The sequence below is a fragment of the Falco naumanni genome, chromosome 5, assembly GCF_017639655.2.
Source record: "Falco naumanni isolate bFalNau1 chromosome 5, bFalNau1.pat, whole genome shotgun sequence".
Lineage (NCBI taxonomy): Eukaryota > Metazoa > Chordata > Aves > Falconiformes > Falconidae > Falco > Falco naumanni.
The window spans coordinates 75,554,734-75,579,202 of record NC_054058.1 but is presented as its reverse complement, the minus strand read 5'-3'; the positions used below and the strand labels follow the sequence as shown (position 1 = coordinate 75,579,202).

Genomic DNA, 24,469 nt, shown 5'->3' with positions numbered 1-24,469 from the left:
ATTATTTGCAATGGATATTCTTTCTGGCTTTTCTGTTAATACTCTGACCGACGTTCTTTGTGCACAATGACTTACCCTTGAGATGTGGCCTTCTCAAGACTTGCCCTCTGGTTTTAATAATTTCTGTTAATTTCTGTTTTTAACTTCCTAAGCAGGCTGCTGTTGCTTTTTATGTGCACCTTATATTTGTTCTTAGAGTATTTCTTATTGCTTTGGGAAATGACCTATGAAGGACTTTAATATCTCAGCTAATTTCAACAGGCATCTTCTTATTTTGCTTCCATTCTGCCCACAGACTGGATTCAGCACTAACATTTCTCTGCCTGCATAATGCACATATTAAGAATTGCAGAAATGTGGATGATATCCTTTGCTGTGATGCTTTCTACAGGTTGTGTGTACATTGCAAAGTAACTCCCGAACAGTTTTTCTGCTTTTTCAGTGCAGTAGGATAACACAGCTTTTTCAAGCACAGCTACTTAGTTCTCCTCCTGTACAGAGCGGTAAAGTGGTGATGCAGCTAGAAGAATGATCTGATTAACCAGCACTTCTTTGTAGCAACTTCTATTTTGCAGTAATCTGCATTTTTACAGATCTAATGTAAGCATTTCAAATGCCTCTCCAAATAGTGAGCATGGCTTTAAAGTGTCCTGTGAAGTTGTCTTGTTTCTTTCTGTTAGCACTATAGACTATGTCTGTCTTTTTGGTGGTTTATGTGTATTTTTTACCTATGTTCTTCTTGGGAAGGGGACGCTGTGCACATTTACACCTTTGAGGAGACTTCCCCCCACCCCCAAAAAATGCTATTTACACTGAACATGTTTTTGCAGCTATTTACATTTTCTTATGATTCTGGAATGAGGTTCAGATTTATAGGATTACATATATATAAAAATCCATTCTGGATCTCCTGTAAACCTAGGTTTAAATGCCACCCAGAACTAGGATCTTAAGAAAGTCAGATTTGGAATGGGTCTGAACTGCAATTGATTCTTTGCTTATAGCAGCCTCCCGTGACCCTCCTGAGATTAAACTGTTTCCTGAAGAACCAGAGAACTGCTGGTATACAATTCTGCTGTTTGAGAGGTATTACTACCACTATACCAGTCCTGGTTGTTTGTTTGTTCTTTCCTTAAAATTGATTCATTTCCTCCTACAAAATAATTTTGGAGCTGATCTGAATCTCTATTGGAGGTCTCTCTGAAAGGATGATACACTGGTTCAAATTCATATTAAATGTCTTAGTACCGATTCATCATAATCCCTGAAAGCCATTTTGGCTTTGTTCCTACTCACCAAAAGACAACTCACTAACTTTATCACCAGATGAGTGGACTATGGCCCATCCTTGCTGCCCTTATTCAGAAGCTCTTGAAAGCTGGAAAGAAAAGCAGCATACGCTATCCCGAGTATTGCCTCAGCCACAGAACTGGCTCCAGTTTAGGGAAGAAAATGGTGCAATTACCATGCATATTGGCAGCTGGCGATGTTCTGACTTTCACTAGAGCTGAACTTTAATGTCTCAAAGAGAGGTAATGAATTTATGTTGCTAACAAAGATTGACCTGAACCTACAGTTAAGTCTAAGTCTTACTTCGAATTTTCATAAGCTACAGCAATTTCTGATTCTAATGGGAAATGTTGCTGGAACTTAAAAAGTATCATTACAAAAGTTTAATAGAGTTTTGGACCTCCTAGCATAAAGAAGTCAAGATATTTTCATTAAAAAGACCCCCTTTCCTGTGAGATTTCAGGCCCAGCTGTGCACATCATAGAACTTATGTAAATATATGACATTGTCACATCATACTTTAGAGTAAGCCCTGGTTTCAATTTTCAAAAAGAGCTTTTTGTCTTTGAAATTACCTTTGGATAATTTATTTTTACTTCTTGTCATTTCAGTAGTGAAATAAGGTTTCTATATTGTCTAAATGACTCACACTTTTTGAAATACTTAAAACAGTCTCAGAAGTCCTTCTGAAACAAAACATGAGAAGAATGGATCCTGCTTTCTCACGGCAATGAGCAAAGTCTCCTTTTTTATTTAGAGTGGCTTCTACTTGATCATCCGTGTGTATTGTCAGAGATAATATAAAGGGTGAGGTTGTCAAAGAAAGAAGTACATTGTTGTTAATGCTTTGAGTTTAAACCTGGGCCATTGCATTGCATGGCAACAAGATCATCTGCTGTGATTGAAAATGTGCAGAGAAGTACCAATCGAGGAAGAAAAGGACAGTTTATGGACAAATCAGCAACTCCCAGCACACTCAGAGATGTCCCCTAAAGGGTTCAAAGTGCTTCCTCCAGTGCACATCTTATAAGCCATTGCCTGTGTTGGGAGGGCAGCAGATGACAGTGATGTACACACATATATCGTCTCAAGCCAAGGAAACAAACGTGAATAAGTCCACCTCTACTCAGGTAAGCACTTAAGCCCATACTTGACATGCCCCAGGACATTACAATATATAAATATCTGCAATTGCTACTTAACTCAAAAGCAATATAATTAATTATATAGGCTCATGCACATAGAAAAACGTAAAGATGAAAACCCACCATATTCTGGGACCTGGCCTGTTCCACGTTTCAACAACAGTCGCACTCTCCTGCCACCAGACTTGATTAGCTCTATTGCTCTGGCATGTGTCATGTCCCTTGTGCTTTCTCCATTGATTTCAATTATTTGATCTCCTACCTGTCAGGTAAGAAGAATATTGAGTCAGACAGAATTGCAGTAAAATGAGCGTTTCAGAAAGAGACATATTCAATGGATCACAGGTTACTTGAATGACAGACAGACACATCAAGGTAAATTTGTTCCTGTCTGTCTCAGGGATATTACTGGCAGATTAAATAACCTCCAAAGTGGATTCTGCATGTGGTGTATCAAAGGTTGCTCATCTTCTGCTGAAATCGGTGTAATGCATTTGGAACTTGCCTCATATCTTCTACACGTAAGAAGTTGATTTTTTAATTGCTTGATATGTTGGAATCACTGGAAACATTGTGCTACACCTTAACTTGTGGTCTTGTGTAGGTGCCAGAAGACCTTTGCTGCTTTTAACTTGCTATTTTCATAGAGAAAAGAGAGGTTTGAAGCACAAATACAAAGACCCAACATTTGCATATCTAAACCTTGGTAGTAAAGTTTCACACCAAATTAAGAGTTGTTATGAAACAATATATTAAACCAAGAAAGGTTAGTGCTATGGCACGGGCCATGTGTGTTTGCTGGAGTTCTTACAAGAGCATGCTTTGCACTATTTATCCACAGAAGGTTTTTTGGTTAGAGTAAGCAGAGCCCCTGGCTGCGCTGTCTAGTTAGAGCAGCTGACCTCATGGCTCTGGTTACAGATAGCTGCCACTCACCTCCTGGCTGGCTTTCCAGTCAGAGTTAGCTTCATTATGATTTTTTTCTGCCTCTATTTCTACAGCGGTAAAGTGGGGCACTGATATCTGTGTCTCCCACTCACCCCAACCTCCCTCCCAGCTTTGCCTCCCACTGGGATGCTTTTGTTTTGCTCTTCTCTCCATGGGGAGAGCTGGCTTTTGATGCTGGAAACCTTCTCCATGACCAGGGGAGCGGCTGCTTTCTGCTGTGCCCGCTCGGCATGGCATACGGCACGTGTAGGAAGCAGCAGCTGTACAGCTTGGTTGGTGCTGCGATACCGCAGCCGCTCACTTCTTTTGGGAGCGGGCTGAATGAGCAACAGGGTGAGGTGACATGTGAGCCTCACACCAGTGGCACCACAGCCTCTGGAGCTCATGTCTTGCAGGTGCGTGCAGTAGCCTCCCAGCCCTGTCGGAGGGGTGTCCCAGGTGGAGCCCAGCAGGAGGGTTGATCTCCTGGTGCTGGTAGAAGTGTGGGGCCAGGTGATGGGCAGCCAGGAGGGGTGCACGAGGGTCTCAGTGCAGTGGCTCCAGCAAACTCGTTTATCAGCGCTAGAGGAGCACATCTGCACAAAAGGATCACAACTGCCTCGGTCTGCATCGACGGTTTCTTTACTGTGCGTATCCACTGCGCTAAAATAACAATGCCTATACATCCCAGAGAGGCTTTTAAGGGGACTGTACAGATTCCATGATGACGGGCAAATCCTTTTCCTCACACAAGCCTGTCTTGACAAAACCAGCTCTTAGCTGGCCTTGGACATTGAAATGTTTTCTGTTTTGTATGTTTTCTTTGCTACTATTGTATTTCTGTCAACTAAAAGTGTAATCCTTCAGAGGCTTTCCTTCCTTCCTGAGTCTGAAATATAGTATTTAACAAATAAATGTGCATAATATGAAATGTCAACAAGACTCCTAGCATCAAAGAAAACTGGAATGGACGTCAAGAAGTTATCTAGTCCCTACTTTTGTTCAGAGACAGAATGCTACTAAAAGGGCTATGGCAGTGCTTGTCAATAAGAATTCATATTCTGGCAATAGGAGCTGCGGTGTATTTTAAGAATTCTCCCAGGATCCTGTATGCAATCCATGCCAGTACTTAACTTAAAAGCCATTGATCCGAGTAAAACCTCTCAGTCTTGCTATAGCACTTTGTAAATGCGGCAGACTGAGCAGGGGGGGCAAAAGAACAGGATTATTTTGTGCAAAAAGGCCTTATTTTTGAAGTAAATTTCTCCCTTAGTGGATTTTCTCTGTTAGGAAGAATGCATTTGGTCGTACCATGCAGTACACATTTTTAGACATTTCTGATGACCTGTAGGCCACAGTGACACACAGCGCAGGTGCTCTCTGGGCTGTGGAGAGATGCCCCCAGGTTTGGCCATGCAAGGCTGTTTGCATCACTCTGACTTTTGGTAGTATGTAGTGGCTGCACACACTCGGAACAAAAATGGAAAATCTCTCTTACCACTTTGTAACACAGACAGAAGATGGATTTGTAGCATCCCCACAAGGATACTTAGTCAGTCAAACAGACAAAATTCAACCAGTTTGGGAAAATGTGTTTCTAAATGTCATGAAACAATTAAACCCTGGTAGAAATGCTATAAAAGCAAACTCAGAGTTTCCAAAGGCTTAATGACAGTTCTTTCTTGTGTTATGTTGCCTGGATAGAACATGTTTTGCAGAAGGTATTTAAAATGATCTTGTTAGCATGTTTTGAGAGAAGTGCCAGATTAGATCAAATGAAGGAGGTGTTTTTAACACTCCTTGATAAATAGCCTTTAAAATGAGTACTGATGAAAGCTGTGCAGAGCATGTACAGTCCTTCAAATAAAATCCTTTGCACTCCAGAGCAGAAAGACAGGAAGAGATTTTAATACAGTTTAATATGTAAAAAGGTTAAGTTAATGTCACATTTTCCCCTTGCTGTTTGCCTTTCTTCTGTTCTCATTGGTCAACATGCAGGAATTCTCTCGTATTAATGTAACCTTTTCTGTATTTCAGTGGATTAAATTTTTTTTCCTCTAAAGGAAGCACGTAGGTGATTTGATAGTTCCTTTTATTATAAAATCCTATGTGCAAATAAACTGGAACAGCTTAAAAAAGGCCAGCATCTTTGTTATGCAACCAAAGGAAGGGAAAGAAACAAGCCTGCAAAAATTAGGTGTTCTGAAATTTACATCAGAGAGTGTGAGACCAGAGGTAAAACAAATAGTTGCAGGAGCAGTGGGTTAATTGTATTCCATGCATGTGTGTCTTGTGTCTGACTGATGTATAACTGAATTATACTGCCTTTGCAGCCCAAGACCAGCTCTGATTAGATAAGAAAAACAAGGAAAAGAAATATTGCTAATGCTTTTATCCTGAGAAAAGCTTCATTAGACTTTACACTCGTATCTCGGGAATTCATACAAAAGAGAAAACTTTGTCTGAGGAGTGGTTCCCCATGTGCCTAATAAGGTAAAAATTCCTATTCTTATTTTGTCTGCAGTTAAACATTTATAACCTCCCCTTCTTTCCCCTTGCCAATGTAGATTCTGTTACGTCTGATATGGGAGAAACCCACGCTGTACGCACCGTCTCTGTCCAGGAACTCAAATGTGCTTCCTCTCCCATGTTTGCTATTGTGAAACAGATTTTTAGGTATTGTGAGGCTATTTCTGTCTCTTTTAAATCCAGTGATTGTATAAGAGCAGCTTAAATATACCCACATATTGAAGATACACCAAGGTGAGGCTAAAGGTCATGGTAAGCACAGAAACAGGTCTGAAAAGAAGCCAGTGCTTGTTATATGAAATCATCATTACTCTCTTTTCAGGATCAAAAGTTGATTCCTGCAGTTTTATACCACACATGACATTTCTCTATACTTGTGCTCTGGATCCTTCCAAGTCTGTCCACAGTCTCTAAACTGGAGATATTACTAAAAGGTGCGGGGTAGGCAGAACGGATCAAAATGATAACATTCTTCCCATGTGGGAGAAACACTTATTAATAATCTTTCCAGAATGAGACCTTCGACTTTTTTTAACACATGAATAGCTTGGATTCCAAGATTATCCCCAGCAGTATTGTCTAGACTGTTATCCCTCATTCTACATTGTACATATTGTCATTTCTCTGTCCTAAACCGAGCCTAGTGCACCTCAGTGAATTTTATCAGATTGACTGCTTTAGTATGAAATTTTCATTTTGAAATCTAAGTCAGTTCCTCAAAGTCCTTTTAAATCCTTTAAGAATAGAGACATCTTGGCATCAGCAAATTTTATTTTATTATTTATCAATAGGTCTCCAATTATTAATGAAATCATTGAATTGAGCTGTTTTCATCTAGACCTCTCAAAACCACACTTGTAATTACTGTTCAGAAAATCATTGAGAGCAGCCTTTAAGAGGGATTATTTTCAGTAACCACATTACAGTGATTCCACGTAAAGTCTGTTTCCTCTTTTTCTGCAAATTTCATACAAGGTAGTATTGAGAGGTGAAAAGAAGATGCCTTATACATTCTACTTCCCCTTTTCCCACAAAAATATAAAAATGTAAGCCCAAAATAAGAAATGAAAATTAGATGGGTATGACAAAGTTTGCTTTCCTAAATTTACATGTTGGTGGACTTTTTCAATTTATTGATAACCTGTCACAGATTATTTCTGGGAACGAAAGTTTAAGGAACTTTTCTCTATTATTTGACTTCAAAAAGAGGGAATATGTTTTCCTTTCTCTAGTCTGCTGCTAACCTTCTTGTCCTTGAATTCTTGGACATAATTACTAATAGTCTAGAAATTACTTTCTCATATTCATTGAGCATACATGAACATCAGCATGTTCAGCAGACCTGAATCCAAGTACACTTTAAGCATTTTTTTCCTTGTTCTGATTTATACTAATTTGTCTTTGTTGAAGTTGATGTAAGTTTATGGTCCTTCTGAACATCTCAGTGAAGACTGATACAAAGAAAGCATTGAATATTTCAGCCTTCTCCACATTCTCAGCAAGCAACGGACCTCTTTTTTCCTGTTCTTCATATTTATTTTAATATATTTGTTACCTTTTCTTGTTACCTTTTATACTTGCAGAATGCTTGGATATCATCCTTACACATTTAATCTTCCCTCTGCATCTAGCAGGACACCAGGCACCTAACAGGTGTTGCAGCATCAAGCTTTGAGTCCCCATATCTTTTATTGGGTATGACCCTGTGGCATTAGCTCCTGTCATGGACAGTGAGACATTTGAATATCAGACCATTATTTTTGAGGCATTTCGGCAAAGCTGTCTTCTATGGAGATATACAGCTTTTCAGATGAAATACCAGAGTATTGTAACAGATAAACTTCAATATAGCAACATCGTTGTTTTGCATGGCATTTAGGTCCTCTGCTATGTTACATTTTACGGATTTCATTTTTTTCAAGAAATTGACAGAAAAAAGTTCCCCGGATCTGGAGAGCTACCCATCCCTAAAATAACACCTTCAGCTCCCATGCCATTCAGGTACAGTTTTCGCATGACAGCCTGAGAGGATGCATGCATCCTAATCACCAAGTTTTAAATCCACAAACAGCAGGGAAAGCGTTGGAGAGCACAGCCCTTGAAATCCAATATTTTAATCTCACAAAGCCAAAGATTGCCTTTGGCTTTTTGGAATCAACTTTAATTTCAAGGTGTCATTCCGCAGGATCCGTGCACGGGGCTGCAATGAACGCAGCCCTTTGCAAGCCTGGCAGCTGTTTTGGTGGCCAGGCATGCGGAACAAATGGATGGACCCCTTCCCGCTCCCAACAGGCAGCCCCTGCATTGTGGGACACCCCCGAGACTGGCATCACCTCTGATTTGTAACCTTCCTGGCAGTCTTCAGCAAAGACTACAAAGCTGGAGGGATAGACTTCCACACCCCCCAGACGTTCCCACTGGCTTAAGGTTGAAGCGTGTTGGCAAGCCAGCCTGGGAAGCTTGCAGGGCTGCTGCCTGAGCTGTATTTGTTTCTGAAGAAACGTGCTCTTCATAGCTATGAATCCGGCAATTTTACACACATTGATTTTGCATCGTGTTTCTTTCTTTCTGCAGAACGTGGCCCTGGCTGAGTTTCCATGCTGTTTGGGACAAACGCCTACCCACACCCACTGCTTCTCCTTCTGACCTAGTGGCACGTGGTAAACAGAATGCTCCCCTATTTTATCCTTACAATGTGCAAGCACAAAGTAAACACTGAATGCTTCCCCCCTTCAATGTTTTTAAATTTACATATTAGTGATTTAAGTGTAATTATAAAAAGTAGTTTGTGTGTATGGCAAATGTCTCTGAAAAAGATCTGCTTCAGTTCAAGTTAATTCAGATGCTCCATTCATGCATAAGAACAACTGAGCTATAAAATTGGGCAGCATGTTTTCTGGCAATAATGAGAAGATAATATTCCTAAAGAATGTTTAAGTGACATCACTATTGATAGGTTAATTAGAAATAAAATTGTAAAGCTTCTCCGAAAATTAGAATAAAGTGCCTCTAATAAATGTGAGTTTATCTGCAGAGCCTTTGTTCTGGCTATATTTTATAGTAATTATTACCTGTCTCATTACAAAAACCCAACATACATATAAACAGAATTTCAGAAAAAGGCTAGATCAGAAGGAAATACATATAGCTTTAAAGTAGTAAAGAGGCTTTTCCTTTCTCAAATGTACTTTTAAATTACTGATGATAGTCCTGTGTACATTTGCCTCTGACAGCACGTGAGGAACGGTGTCTAAGCAGGTGTCTAGTTCCCGGTTACACAAAATGAAAGTAATTGTGTATGCACATTTTAATTCTATGTTAAATGAGGAAATGTAATGATAAAAGCAGCCTCAAATCATTTGTGCAGAGGGCATTGCTGTCTGTCAGTTTAGAAATGCATTTTATAATTAAACCTCAGGAAAAAGACTAATTACGCTTAATTCCTTTTATATGGGCATCCTATTTTTATAACTGAAACATTTCTTGCATATTATTTGTTGCTGTTTTTATTGCTAATGAGTCCAAAAGGCTGAGAGATTGTCTGTACTTGGAGACTGAATAACAACTCCAGAATATCTATTTTGGTGAATTTCCAAGTACTGTCAAGTCCTAATATCTTTGCCTGGAGTCAGGCACAGGCTGGATATCTGCTGTGCAAATTTCCTCACAGCAGAGAATCTGTACTGTCTGGGAATCCCAGGTGTAATGCATATCCTGAGCAAAGCCAGGGCATATTTTTAGTCTAAACCAGCTGTTTAAACAGCTGTGGCTTCTTACCCCTGGCCACCCTGGGCCCTTTGCTCCCACAGAGAGCTGCTCTCGCTCCCTGCCCGAGAGGAGAGGGTGGGCTGCAGGGAAGAGGGGACCCACAGGACATGGGCTGAGGTGGTGCAGAGCAAAAAATGCCTTTCACACCACTCCTCAGCAGGCGCTCTACCTTTTTTTAATTTTTTTTTCACCTTTTCCTGAAGGAGGGAGAAACATTATAAGTGCTATTACAGAAAGAGAGCTTGGTAAGTAGAAAATGTGTATGACCGTGTGTCTGTAGAGAACGGGGGGTGAAGGAGAAAGAAACGGAGTTTGCAGCGGTGGGTGGCTAACAAGACAGCAAAGCCGACTTCTGGTACTACAGTAGACATTTTTTTTTTTCCACTGCTGCAAAATATTCTATGTATATATGAATTAAAAGTGTCAAAGATAACAGAAAATTCATTATCTTATTGCAGTTAATTGATGCACCATTACTTTTTTAAAATAGAGATATGATGACTCAGTGCAGCATCATGTAATATTAATAGCATGTCCTTCATCCCTACAATCATGAATGAAAACCAGTAAAGGCTGCTAAAAAGGAAGAAGAAAATTTTCAGGTATCTTCTTGGTGGACTCAGGCAGTTCTCATTAGGCAAAACCAAAGCAAATTCCAGATTTCACAAGCTGATTTTATAGACCCTACATAGAAGCCTGGGCATGCAGATGGCTTCATTCAAAGCTGCATCCAAACAACAAAACAGAAAAGAACATGAACTCTGACAAATTAAAGGTAAAATGACAAAAAGATTTTGAGGAGGAAAAATGCTAAAATATAAGACCTAAGAATATACTTTCAAAGATACCAGAGGTGTGGAGCCTGTCAGAGAACGAAGATCTCAAAAGATAGTTTGGGAGCAAGGTAGAAAAGACCACAGAAAATAGATTAATTCTTTGCATCAATGCTCACTGAAGAGGAGGGCAGCAAAACTCCTGCAGAGGGTCTGCTCACCACAGGGTGCGTCTCAGGAGATGACTCCAGCTGCAGGGTCAGTGGCAAAGATTTTATAACAAACTGATGAAATGGATAGTAAGAAACCACCAGAAGTAGACAGCTTTCATCCTCAGCTCTAACGGAATTCAGATATGAAGCTGCTGAACTAGTAGCTACAGGATGTAATCTACTGCCTCAATCAGTAAATTGCTGAACAGCAGCAGAATGGGAAGCGGCAAGTGTGACACCAGTCTTTAAGAATGGGGCTGGAAAGTAAGCAAGTGAGCCTCATGTACAGCTGAGCAGATGGAAGGAAGCAAAAAGGATGGTGTTAGCTGGCACATAGATAGTGACGATATAGCAGGGAAGGGTCAGCGTGGCTATTGTAAAGGGAAGCCATTCCTCACAAATTTACTGCAGGTCACTGGAGCTCCTGATGACTATATAGACAAATGCGAGCTGGTCAGTATACTGATGTTTTCAGAGAGCTTTTAACAGTAAAGGCTTCAGTAAAGGCTCTGCTGTGGGATGAGAAAGAATAGGGTCTTCTAGGTAAGAGATTAAAATCTAGGGAAAACATGCTTTAAATAAGTGCTCAATTTTCACAATCGAAAGACCTTACCGTAGTGACTATTCTGTTCAGCATATTTGTAAATGGCATGGTGAAGAGGTTGAAGATTGGGGTGATAAGATTTGCAGGCAACACAATAGATTGTCAAATAGATTGTCAAAGCTAAACTTAGAGTTAAAAGCTGTAAAAAAGACAGCACAATACCGTGTGTTAAAGCAGCAGGTGAAATTCAGTGGTGCTAAGTGCTAGGTACGGTACATGTGGCAAATTAAATGCACAATCACTCTAAATTAACCATTACCTTGAAGAGACAGATCTCATAGCCCTTGTGGTTAGTTTGCTGCCAGTGGCCGCCCAGTCCAAAACACAAACAGAATGTGAACTGAGAAACCATCATTATGGCATTTAAGAGCATCAATATCTTGAACATTGCAGATCGTTCGGGTGCTTCCACCTCCAAATGAACGTGGTAGATTGAGAAATGGTTCAGAGGAGGTCAGTGAGGCTGGGCGAGGTAAAGGAAAGCTCCCTTATGAAGCAAGATGAAATAGACTGGTAAGCGTCAGTGGGAACAAGGTGGACACGATATAGGTCAATAGAATGAGGAACAACACGGAGAACGAGGAAGAAATCATAAGATTATTATGTTGTAGCTACAAACAAAAAATGAAGCTTTTTTCAAACAATACAAGCATTTAGCTTTGGAATCCATTGACATAATATATCAAGGGTGTCAAAAGCATAAGCATATTCAAATAAATGGTTAAAAAACAGTCCTAGATACAAACTACGAAAATTCTAGCATTAAAAAAAAAAACAAATCTGTAAACTGCTGATTGCCAGGGGCTTGGATGTTGTTATATCCAGTGAAGAATCATTTCGTACTTGTCCTATATTCCTTTCCTAAGCATCCTCTATTTGTCCTTGTTGGAGTGAGGATACTGAGCTGAGTGGGCCATAGGAATGGGTTTAATATCTGTATTCTTTTACCTTCACAGGTGATCTCTCCCAGTTTCTACTTCTTGCAGTTTGGGAAAACACAGAACAGAGCCTGCCTCTGTCATTTCTATTGCAGGACAAATTGTTTCAATTATCCAAGCAGCATCATTTGGTGTGTTTTAAAAAAATAATTCTTCTAACACTCTTGATTCTTCATTTTTTAAGTTAGGGCTAATTACTTTTTTAGACCTGAAAACTGCTATAAATCTTCCATAAAATACATATTTAAATACGGTGTCTGCCTGCCAACTAAGTATTTTAGTCTTAAAATTTCATACTAAGGCGTTTTTAGCAAGATTATTAACTCGTTCTTTTTCACAGCTGTCTTGAATAATTTTGCTGTTAGGCACAGAGTTACAAAGATGCTTTGAATGTGTCAGATTGAGTACATTTTTGCAAGAATGATGCTAATTACATATGTGAGGGGAATATTTTTTTCCCCTTACCTTTCTGCAAACAAATTCTAAAAAACACACAGACCTGTTTGGAGAAATGCTGAATAATAGTTCACCTACAGTTAATTCACTCTTGATTTATTAAGCTTTCATACTGTCAAAATACATTCAGGATCCCTGAGGACCTTGGTTTGCAATTCTTTGTTGTGCAGACACAAGAATGTTGATCAGCTTTATGTCTGCATGTGAATATATTCTTCCTTGAGTTCTGCCAATTACACTAACCTGGCATTGAGCTCCTCTTGCCACAGGCTGGCATACAGCTCATACGCTCGAGTATCTCAGCGGAATTCCCAGAGTTCAGATCAATCACACCTAGTCTCGCTACAAGTTAGGTTGGACAGTGATGTATGTAGTAGGGAATTGGCGTGTGAATGGGATTAGCCCACTGGGACGTGCAATTGGGTGGGAAAGCATAGATAACATCTTCCCCTACTGTTCAGATGGATCACAAATCACAGAATAAATGGATGGCACTAAGAATATCTTCGGGTTTGTGCCCCACTGTAATGGCAGTGTCGACATTCACTGAATGCTACTATGAAGGTAAGATTTATATTACTGCATAAAGTAAGCCAGGCATGCCGCAGGTTTTAAGAGTAAGTGCTACTTATGTAGAAAAGATTGGCTGCTCAACGGACATGAATCACTCTGTAGGCATTTGTCTTTTAGGTGTGCGCGCAAGACCTGAGTCAAACAGAGGCTGGTGGAGCACTGTATGCTCCTGAAGTATACTTCTGTCCCTTATGTATGGGTGTAACAACAATATTTTATATCTAAATATTGACAAGTGTTCAGTGGGGTTTCTGACAGCCTTCTCAAGCCCTCACTCCTGTCAAGTGCTCAGCGGCTGACTCCCTGCTGCTCCCATCTGGAGAAGACCTTTTTGGCTCTTAGGACCTACCACTGCTCCTTGCACCTTTATGTTTGCTGTGACTAGAGTAAACTTGCAAGAGGGTTTCCAACAGCAATATCCACTTTTCTCCTATATTCTCAACATAGGTTTCACTGCCTTTTAAGACCTGGAGATTTGCATAAATCATTCAGCAGTATATCTCAAAGTCTTCAGGTTTCTTTCTGATCCAAAATAGGAGTCCAATGTTTGCTGTGGCAAAAAAATAAGTATTATGCTGGTCAATCTTTGGTTTATTTTTGGATACAGTGATTGCCCTAAATGTTTGTAAGAAGGTCATGACTGATCAAGCCGTTCTTGCCTTCTTCTCATTGCCTTGCTGCAGCTTTCTTATTGGAAATGTCTGTGTCTGTCATCTACTACCTCTACTGTGTGACAGCTGCTTGCCTCTTATTTTTAATACTTTTTGCTCTAATCACCATCAAGTGGAGATGAACTACTTTTTTTATTGTACTTACTGATTAGAACCTCAGGTGTATTCCACTGAAGACTGTAGGAAAGAACCCTTTAACACTGGGCTAATCAACAATGGAGCACCCCAAACATGCTCCGTTCCTCATTAACAAGAAATCTCTACACCAGCGAGGAGGCAGTGCAAATTGTGGGGGCTGCATGGCAACATGCTCTTAAACATTTCAATTTACTGTAGAGTAAGTAATCATACATTCTTCCTTTTGAGCTTTTATTGGATGGTCTCTAACAGTAAATCATCAGTCCTGTTGATGATCAGTGCTTTTTCATATTTACACCTTTCCTTTGGCAATAGGTCTACAAAAAGCTGAGATAACCCTGCAAAGACTCTGTTCTGGAGGGATTGAGTATAGTAGTAATGTGTGGAGAGCAGAATCACAAAAATTTGGAGAATGTATCTGTGTGCGAAGCTACAGGAGCTGCATGTGACTTCTGGTCCAAAATTTGGCCATAGAATGGGAATCTCACAAAGAGTATATGTGGCAGTCCAGCCATTTCTGTGTGGATTTTGTCTTCTCTGAGATGCAAGACAACAGCTACTAAAAATACATTTAAAAAAGAATCCTGATTACACGTGGTGATATGGACTTAAAAGAAGTGCTTGTGGAAGCTATATTATGTTCAGACCTCAGACAGGGAATGATTCCTCAATTGGTGGAGACAGATGACTTTGATCTTTTAAAAACCTAGAAATCAAGGTCTGCTAAAACCAGATACAGTGATAAAGTGACTAGATGAACACCAAGCTAAACGTGTGCAACAACAAGCAATCAAGAAAGCAGAAATGGAAAAAACCCACGATGAACGCAAAAGCCAAAGACTTCTGCTTTGCGTGGTATAAAAGCCTTTCCAAATGCTGTAGGGACATAATTAACTAAAGCTGCTGTAAACTTTGCCTACTCTTCAGCTCTGCCTATCTACCCATTGAAGCCAGAATAGCTCAAGTGATTTCTTGGTGCCTGACTTGAGATATTTGGGAGCATCCTTCTCCGGGGAGATCGGTTTATATTCCCTTGTTAAACTCCACTGTTTTACAGCATCTACAGAGCCCAAATAGGTAGCTGTCTACACACTGCCTGTTCCTTTGAGAATCCTGAAGAGTTAATCTTGATCCTAATTAATTTCTTCTGGGAGACACAGTTAGTGAGCCAGCTATTATATGACTGTTCAGAAACCTAGCCTCTATGCTTTCAAAGGGGACTTAGAATTATGTCTCCTATGGCTCAAGAGTGGGATTTAGTATCAGGGTATGAGTTTCACAGGTGCTGTCCCTCTTACTGCAAACATGAATGCACACATATTGTCAGAAGGAAAAAACCAGAAGAAGTTGCCTGACCTTGTGTTTAGGACAGTTAGAAAGAGGGAAATGTCATTTTTTAATGCTGTTGAGTGCTCATACATGGGTTTTGGACAGCAGTTTCAAGAGTATGCTTATGCCTTCCATGATTTGAAACTTCAGTTCTGCTTCCTTCCAGAGACAGACTCCTTTTGTCTGCCTGCCTTTTTTGACCCTTGGCTCTTAAATACTGAATTCTCTCTTTTTCAGCTAGAAATAGTTACTGCTGTAGGTGGATGAAGTTTCCTGAATAACCACAAATAAAGTCGGCGCAAACTGTTATCATGGGAAAGGACAAAACACGCAAATTGTGTGAGTTTGTAGAATGCCGTGAACCTGTCCACAGCACAGGTTGGTCACTGCTGTAGATCTCATCACTCTGCTGCTCACCCCACAAGCTAAAACAGATAAAGCAAGGCCGCACAGATTCCTATGCAACAACACAGAAGCTCATAACTGACCCTGTAGGAGCTTCCTGTCCTGTGTGCCTGTTTTTATCTCCAGGTGTGAAACAGAGAGGGGCACAGACTGCAGGAAAAGCAACAGGGAAAAGGACTGAAGAGTCAAAGGAGGACTGCAAAGCATGAAAGATATAAAATTCTGCAGTGCCTGTATTTCAGATGTCTGTTCTGCAAATATGTAAGAAAAAATATACAAACAAATGAGAAAAAGCATGCAGTATTAGGAGATACGAGGGAGCTAGAGGGAGGACTAACTGGTGTACATGGACTGAGAAAAACACATTGACAAGATAATAAAACTAGAAATGTCAGGGATGAGAAGTATGACCTTCGTGGAAGATGTGAAAAAAGGATGGAACTCACAAAGTGACAAAATGACACAGATGCACATTGTGTATAAAAATGCACATTTCACCCTCATTCTTCATGAATTTCACATTCACTAAACCCATTTGCACAAGATACTCTGTATCTTTGCAGCCTGCAGCCACAGGCTCTTTGTTTGATGATGGTTTCAACAAACATGCTGGCTACAGGAGATATCATTCAAGGCCATAAGAAATCTGTTGATCACATCTCACACGTCTTGCAAACCCTACGAGCATCCTTAACAATTCTAAGAGCAGTCAGTAGTTCCCCATCTTTAAGACGGGAAGGGATAGAGATCTGCAGGCAGAGCTCTGCTGATCATTGTCCTCAACTTGAGACAAGAATAAAACATGAGTTATCATCAGCCTTATATAAATAGATCTATAAAATTTTTGCCAGTAGGGTTTGAATCTTCAAAGGCTGTGGGGACTGTGCTCCACATTGACTGTGTTAAGTCCCTCATCTCCGGTGACTGATTTAACTTGGTACTACCATCATGGATAGTGTGTGCACTGTATCCTTGCCCTACTCTGAGACGAGGCCTTGTAGCTGTATTTTTCAATATTGCCATCCTCAACTAGTCTCATTCCCCCCCGCCCCCCGATATTAGGATTGCTTGAGAAATGGAGTCCTGATGTGCTCAGACCTCTGGCCAGGTTGGGATAAGTTATCAAAGGCATGAATAATTCTCCAAACTTTTCTTGTGGTTCTTCTAACACCTCCTAGTCTTACACAGCACAGACATGGTCCTATTCAGCCCTTTTTTGCCATGGTGTGGACAGAGTCTTGTATTTCTGGTACTCCCTCATCCTGAGGAAGAAAGAAGGGTGGAGATAAATTTCTAGAGCTCAGAGCTCTCAGTGAGTCTGTCTGCCTTTTAGTCTTGTTTTCCCTTGTAGTCTTTTCCTTAGACCTAATGAAACTTTTGTTACTCCCAGTTTGTAAGATGTCTTGCTCTTTGTGAAAATTCATTTAGTTTGAGTCAAACGTTTCAAGTTCTGTAAACCTCTGTGGTGGTAGGCTTTTCAGAATTAACTGTTGCAGCTTGCTCTCTGCTCAAATGTCCAAATTAGGAGGGATCTATATTTACTTCCAGTGTAGCGATGAGGTTCCCCCCTAGAGAAGTCTTCTGTGAGGCATGTCCGTTATGTCTTATCCATGAATTAACAGTAAAATTCTGCTGAAGTTATTTGTGGTATATGACCTGACATATTGTTTTGTATGAAGTTACACACTTAAGGCTGTGGCTACCCAACGCTGGTTGAGAACAATTTATCAGCCATGCAGGCAGTGGACACATGTGAAGAAACACTTCTTCCTGTAGACTTCCGGGTCCTTTGATGGACATCTCCTTCCCATGTCTAGTGACAAGAATCCAAGTTAAACTAGGATGTATGCTTTGGCTTTCTGCATAGTCTATGAGCCCAAAGAAAATTCTCAATGCATGTAAAAGTGCCACAACTAAGAACAGAGTAATAAGCCTGTGAAAGCTTTAAGGGAAGAAGTTGTTGAACCTGAAGACATAACGCAGTGTCTATATAGGCTGGCAGAAAGGGATCCTTGAGTAGAAAAGCAATATGCTGGTGAGACTGATGAACTCTGTATGACATCAGCTCACTTCTCTCCCACCTTTCTGGTTGCCAGAACAATTCCACAGAAAATCAAAGTAAAAAGCTCCAGCAGTCATGAAGGGCAATTAAAGACTATCTGAGATCTCTCAATCCTGAAATGGAGTGTTCCTCAGTGGATTTGTTTCCAATAAAAACACAAAGTGCCTAGCATGCCACTCCCAGTGGGAAGGAAGATCAGGACTTCTGATTGGAAATGGTGGCGTGGCAACAAACTTCGTGAAAGCTTATTCTCCCTTCCATCAATCTTTTCAAGTTCAGATGTTCTGGCAGAGCCAGTACTTCCAGTATTTGTCTATGAATCTGTTCGCTCATCTGCTCCCAAGCTTCACTGGAGTTCATAAAAGGCTGAAACTCAAACTGAAAGTTTCATATGGATGCCCCAATTTTGGTGTCACTTTCTTCATGTTGTTTCACCATTGCCTTTTTCTAAATTTCTCTTTGCTCCTGCTGTCGGTATATTGTATTCCTTTCACACTTACCTTCCTCAGTAATGGATCTACTCTGCTTTCTTTTACAAGAGACAATTCCATACCAGTTCCTTATTTACATCTGATTTCCTATAATCTTATCTTTTACTTCTTTAAATGTATACTCTGCGTCTGTAATGCATAACACTTTTGCATGTATTTATATCTCAGAATCTTTTGAATGTGTGCTGATAGACTTTCAGATATTTTAACGTGTATCCAAGTGGAATATAGCTGCTGGGCTCAACCTATCACTACGGTTCTGCAGTGCCCACTAACAGAGTACAACATGCAGACTTCTACTTGCCTGGAGCTGTTTTCAGTTAGAGATTGCATTGCTTCAATTACACAAATTTATAAACTCACTAGCATAGATGTAGCTCTATTACTTTAAAGTACTTTCTATCTTTTTTTATTACTATTTCTGTAAAGTAGGGAGATTTATATCAATGTGAATTTGCATTTAGCAGGGCTTTTGCTGGCTACAACTGCACTGACAGCAAAACATTATTTGTGGAATACGTTTACTTATTACATCTAAATGCCTTACAGGTAACATGTTTCATTACATGATCTACTTTTAAAATCTTAACTGCTTTAATTTTTCTCTTCTTGGCTTGGTGAGTGGGATTAATGGTGGAGTTATGTGCATTATTTCTTTCTATAAGCGTGATCTGCACATTGTGTTACCTGTTTCATGTTTTCCTGTAAGGCTCCAGTTAAAGAAGGCTGTTCAAGAATGAAGAAACAGGAAGCAAAACAATAACAGAGATAAGCAGATCGTGAGAAGAACTATTAGCTGCAGGTGCTCCTGTTAAGATCCTACCATGGTTTACAATCCCCAGTGCTGAAAGCCTAGGATCAGATAATCTGATCTTTAAAGACCATGTGAAGTGAGAAGCCTTGAACAGATTTTTGCATATTTTGCTATAGAGATGCATCTGTGAAACAGAGATACAGAACTGCAGCAAGCAGACTGGTAGTGCCAGCCAATAAATAGGAATAAACCTGTATTACTAGCAGCAGATCTAAATTTAGGACAGGAGATAGGTGTACAGAGCTCTGCTTCCTTCGCTAGTCTTCCTATATACTCTATTCCTTTCAGCAATTATTATTTTTTATTTTGTTTTTCTATTTTTCTTTTGAAGAAGCTCTTTCTTGGGCTTCTGCTGTCCATCAGTTACAGGTCACTGGAGATAGAAGTCTTGCAAGTTCCAAACCCATCTGTGACTGACAGATTAAAATGGCTGTTAAACAGAATACAATACAAGACTCAGTGACAAGGCTGGAGGGTAAAACTGATTCCAAAGAACAACACTTTTAAAGGGGAGAAAAAACCTAGTTACAACTATCTGGTCAGAATAACACTTGGCTATGTATTGTGGCTACATCAACAAAAAAGCTTTAAAATAAGTTTTTTTGGAAATATTAACATCTTTCATTGTAAAATTTGTAAAAAAAAAAAATTGCACACTTTTTATATTTAGACTATTTACAGAGTGGATAGTGCAACTTTATTTTGTGGTTTAATAGGTTAGTTTTCTGCCTAATACAGGTTATTATTGGAAAAGAACCCTCTCCAAAGGCATTGTTCTTCTGTTCTGTATTTTTAGCCATGTGTTTCCAAATACAAGATTCCAGAGCTTACTGAAAGCACAACTTTTTCTCCAGCTTTAATCACATTACGGTTGCTAATGTACATCTTGCTGACTGTGATAGTGTAGTAATAGAGGAAGGAATGAAACCATTAACTGGAGAAGACATTCTTCAGTTAAAGTTCTAGCTGCAGCATGAATTAATCTCTATTTCAAACAACAAATACTCTGGGAGTATTTCTCAGTTACCAGTTGCCTGTCTGCTTGCCAACCTGGCTACCTGGTCCCAGGGACTGTTTATGCCGTGGCTCCCTTAATCCAGCTCCCAGTGCCAGGGGCTTGCGCTCCATGGTATGCCTGAGGACTAATGGAATGCTACAGCTCTACAAAGCGAGCAAGTTACGAGTGACCTGAAGCAGTCCCTGACTGTATATTTAGATGGGTGGCAATGCTTTTCTGTATTAAGTCAAACTTGATGAGACTCTTAAGATCTTGAAATGGAACCTGAGTAACAACCATGACATTTGCAAGATCTGCCATTACTCCTGTACAGAACACATTTTCTGTTGCCCATCTTTATAATTAAATATTGGTTCAACAAGGCTGCACTGATTAGATACATAAACAATTTTTTATGTTGACTCTTGGTAATCTCACCTATGTTCTCTCCTTCCTTTTGTGTACTCCATATTCTGCAAGCTATCACAACCCTTGATGAGTTTTTACCTCCTTTTTAGCACAACTGGAGATATTAAACCCACCTATTTTTTATTAGGTTTTTTTCTACACAGAACACATTTTTTTAATCATGGAATTTCTAAAGTGAATGCTTTTAGATTTAGTATCTGAACATAGTGTTATTATGACTTCTACCAATACAGGACTCAAATGCACTAAGACCTATGCAGACAAATAGTGACAACTGATCCCTACAAACAAGGCTGAATAAATAAAATTAGGAAACAACATGAAGGTAATTTGATTAAATTAGTAAAATAACACAGACCAAGTCTTAGGTTTCATAGTAGTCCAATAAATGTCATATAGCTATCCCTTTGCTTTCGTGATTAGAGACGTAACTGTTAATTATGCTGAAGTTATTATCAAAGAAACATCAAAATTTTTGTCAGAGATTTTTAAGTTGCTTAGATATGAGTGAAAGAATAAGGAGAAAAAATGTATAATACAGTAAAAGCTGTTATCAATAAGAAGTAATATATTTATTCTGCAACAAAACTACACAGACCTACTGCTACGCGTTTCGACTACTTGAACTCCTACAGAACAAGTATATATAAAGAGGTATGTGGCATTGGCTCCTTAAAACCTGATTAGAGATTAAAACACTACTTTCCCTTTGACTCCATCACCAAACATATCTGCGAATGTTTAAAAAAATTGTTGCAATGCATTTTACTTACCCTCATCCTTCCATTTCTTATTGCTGGTCCATCTTCTGCTAACCTCAGCACATACAAATCCATTTTGTACTCCCTTCCTCCTCGAATACTAAACCCAAAACCTTTGGCTCCTTTCTCCAAATCAACGGTGAAATAATCAAAGTCCTGTATAGACAAATACAAAATGAAAGACAATTAACCATATGAATGTCATGGTATAGATTCCAAAAAACTTTAAAATTCATCTCTTCAAACGTTCATCTATCCAATTGATATAAGCAATGGGACCTTCAAAGTGCACTTCTGCACTGACAGACTTTGGCAGTTTCTGAAAAGTGACTTTAGCAAAATGTAAATGCCTAAGTCCAAAACCACCCTGAAAGGGCAACTTCCAGCAGCTGCCTGACACCAAAAGCTCTCTAGATGGTTTCCATATTCACCCTCAATACTTTCACGGCACCCGAGTATAAGTGCTTACGTCTACGCAGAAGTGCTGATTTGGCAAGTGAGGTGACAGGCAGTTCCTGTATAAACATCATCACGATTAAAAATTAGTAAGAGAGACACTTCCTAAATTCCCAGCAGAACTTAATGTGATCAGCATGCTGGACTGCATGGACTCACAAAGTACAGCGACTCTTTTCACTCTGGTTAAAACATGTGCCTTGAGGAGGAGGGAAGAAGTAGGAGATTTGTTTCACCCTTTCTGTGTCCTGCAGAGACTTAGATTTGTCTTTACCATTTTCCTTTGGTGGACCCTAACTGCCACCCTGTAGAGGGGTCCAGGTGGAAACTTGCTCTATTACTTCTGATCCGTTGGCAGCCAAGAGTGCAAGAGCCGTGCGACCAGGAGAAAAACAAGAGCAAGCCTGGGCTGTGTAGACCAGTGGTTAGAGAATTAAACTGGAGATGGTGAGAAACAGGCAGTCTAAGCATCTCTCCAGATGCTAAAAAGCATCTTATAGGGTATGCACATGGGGATAGGGATTTGCTAGTTAGATGCTAAAATGCATAAAATTTTCAGGGTTCTCTGGATCCCACTTAAGAATTTGGATATTTTCATTGATATGGTTTGTGTGTCTGGCTTCAAAAATATGGACATAGAGACCATCTATATATGGTTCCATCATATAGTGTTCAGAATTTTACAGTCTCTTATTTAATATATTTTTGACCTATGTTTTTTTCTGCCTTTATGTAAGGAGAAAGGAAGATTTTTGAAAGTCTGAACTTTGGGCTAATTCTTCAAACCTTCAGAGCTGTCAGTAAATATTTGTCATCAGCCGAGTCTTGTCCAACTTAACGTAACTCTTCATCTGTTGTTTATTTCTTTGAATTTGTAAGATCATGCCTGATGTCAAAGAAACTTGTTGCACAAGCTAGTTTCTCTTCATCCAGGCTATTACCAACAGAAACGTGATTTTATCGGTAAGGATTCACAGTTATTTATCTATTTATTCAGGTGAGCTAAAATCTTTGTTTTCAGCTATGCTGTAGAAATGCAGTCTGACTTAAGCACATACAACTGTTTGATGACTGTAATGTGTTCCTAGGAACAAAAAAATTCCTCTGGTGATGCAAAGACAGCTTATTTTAGAACTTTTATTTTAACTCTCTATTTATCTCTCTATTGAGAAAGATAGTAACTCAGAGTAAAAAACAAGAAAGGTGCCTTTTTCTTCTATAATGTAGTATTTTTTACTGATATACATGATCTCTCCCTATGGATCCTAACACTTTCTTTTTATGGTCTAAGTATTTCAGTTTGTACCTGGGGCTGCCGGTACTCTGACAGAGGGTACTGCCTAGTGTCGGGTGAATGCTGCCTGTAATCCATCAAGGGTGGCTGCCTGTAGTCCAGAGGAGGTGGCTGCTGGTAGTCCATCACCGGAGGATGCCGGTAGTCCAGCGGAGGCTGTCGGTAGTCTGTTGAGGACTGCCTGTAGTCTGTAAATGGAGGTTGCCGGATATCAGGTTTCACATCCTGCCTGGCTTTTACTTCTGACCTATAACTGAGAAAGGCAAAATGATGTCGTTTCAGAAAGTGGCAGAACATAAAGAATATGTATTACACACCGTATCGAGGAGTTAAAGCAAACTGCCTGACTACAAAATCGCATCAACCAAATTTTCACAGAGAAGCAAAAACTTTCAAGGGTAAATAGTTGAGGCATCCAAAAACAGTGAGTGCTTTTGAAACCATGAACATAAGCCATTTTCCCGCAGGTCATACGGTGCAATTTTCCAGGTCGTATCAGTGAGATCAGGATTAGGCTCAAAGGAACAGGAAAAGCATCTTGATTCCCACTTATCTTGCCTACTTGGAATACAAATGTGCATGTGAGAACACCCACAATACTCACTATGAAATAATGCACTGAGTTTATAAAGTGCTTTTTTTCCAGAATTGAGATTGCTAGAGAGTAAATAAAACATCAGTGCAGACATTTAAAGCCCCTCTGTTTCATTGACAAACTATTCTTGTCAACTACTTAAGGTTAAAAAAGGATACATTCTTTGTACTAGTTATCAAAGAAAACCTTTCATTAAAATATCACATCTGTTAATAAAACAAATCCAAAAAAATAACTCCATCTCAGCCAAAATGAGCACAAGAACTGATAACAAGAAAAATAATTGCTTTAATTGGTAACTGGTTACAGGAAGATAAGGCCTAATATTTCAAAGAAAAAGTGACTTTCTGTGACACAGTGACTAGTTAGCTAATTCACTCAGATGGGAATGAGTAGCTTCCTTACCACTAATCAGTGTGTAATGTCATTTCACACTTCAGGGTGAAGTAAGGACTATTTCTTACTGCAAACCTCTGTACCTCAGCTGTGTAACCTGCTGAATGGGCACGAAGGAAGTCCTGAAGCTTTTTAGCAAGGTGATTCTATAATAGTGGTTTGAGTTAGATTTAACAAAAGTTTTCACTTAGTGGACATTTTTACATTCTTGCCTAGGTGCCAAAGGAAATGTTTTTTTCCTATACAGGAAATACACATTTCAAACGCCACTTTAATAATTGTCTGAAAGTTTTCAGTCAATCAAGTGACCATGTACATGTACATATGCAGGTACACGGACACATACAGACTGTGAAAGGGGTTTTGAAATGTACTTAGTATTAAAAAAATTATATTCTGAAAAAAATTAGAGCATT

General features: G+C 39.5%; 1 protein-coding gene across 10 annotated transcripts in view; it reads right to left on the bottom strand.

Annotated features, from left to right (window-relative positions):
• MAGI2 (membrane associated guanylate kinase, WW and PDZ domain containing 2) overlaps positions 1 to 24,469 on the bottom strand; it is a 754,276-nt gene that overhangs the window by 21,151 nt on the left and 708,656 nt on the right. For all 10 annotated transcript variants that reach the window (XM_040595989.1, XM_040595988.1, XM_040595990.1 and 7 more), the window contains 3 exons: positions 23,075 to 23,315; positions 21,325 to 21,468; positions 2,559 to 2,697 (listed from right to left, as the gene is read on the bottom strand). In XM_040595989.1, the coding sequence (XP_040451923.1) occupies positions 2,559 to 2,697; positions 21,325 to 21,468; positions 23,075 to 23,315 (524 nt within the window). The remainder of the gene's footprint in view (positions 1 to 2,558; positions 2,698 to 21,324; positions 21,469 to 23,074; positions 23,316 to 24,469) is intronic.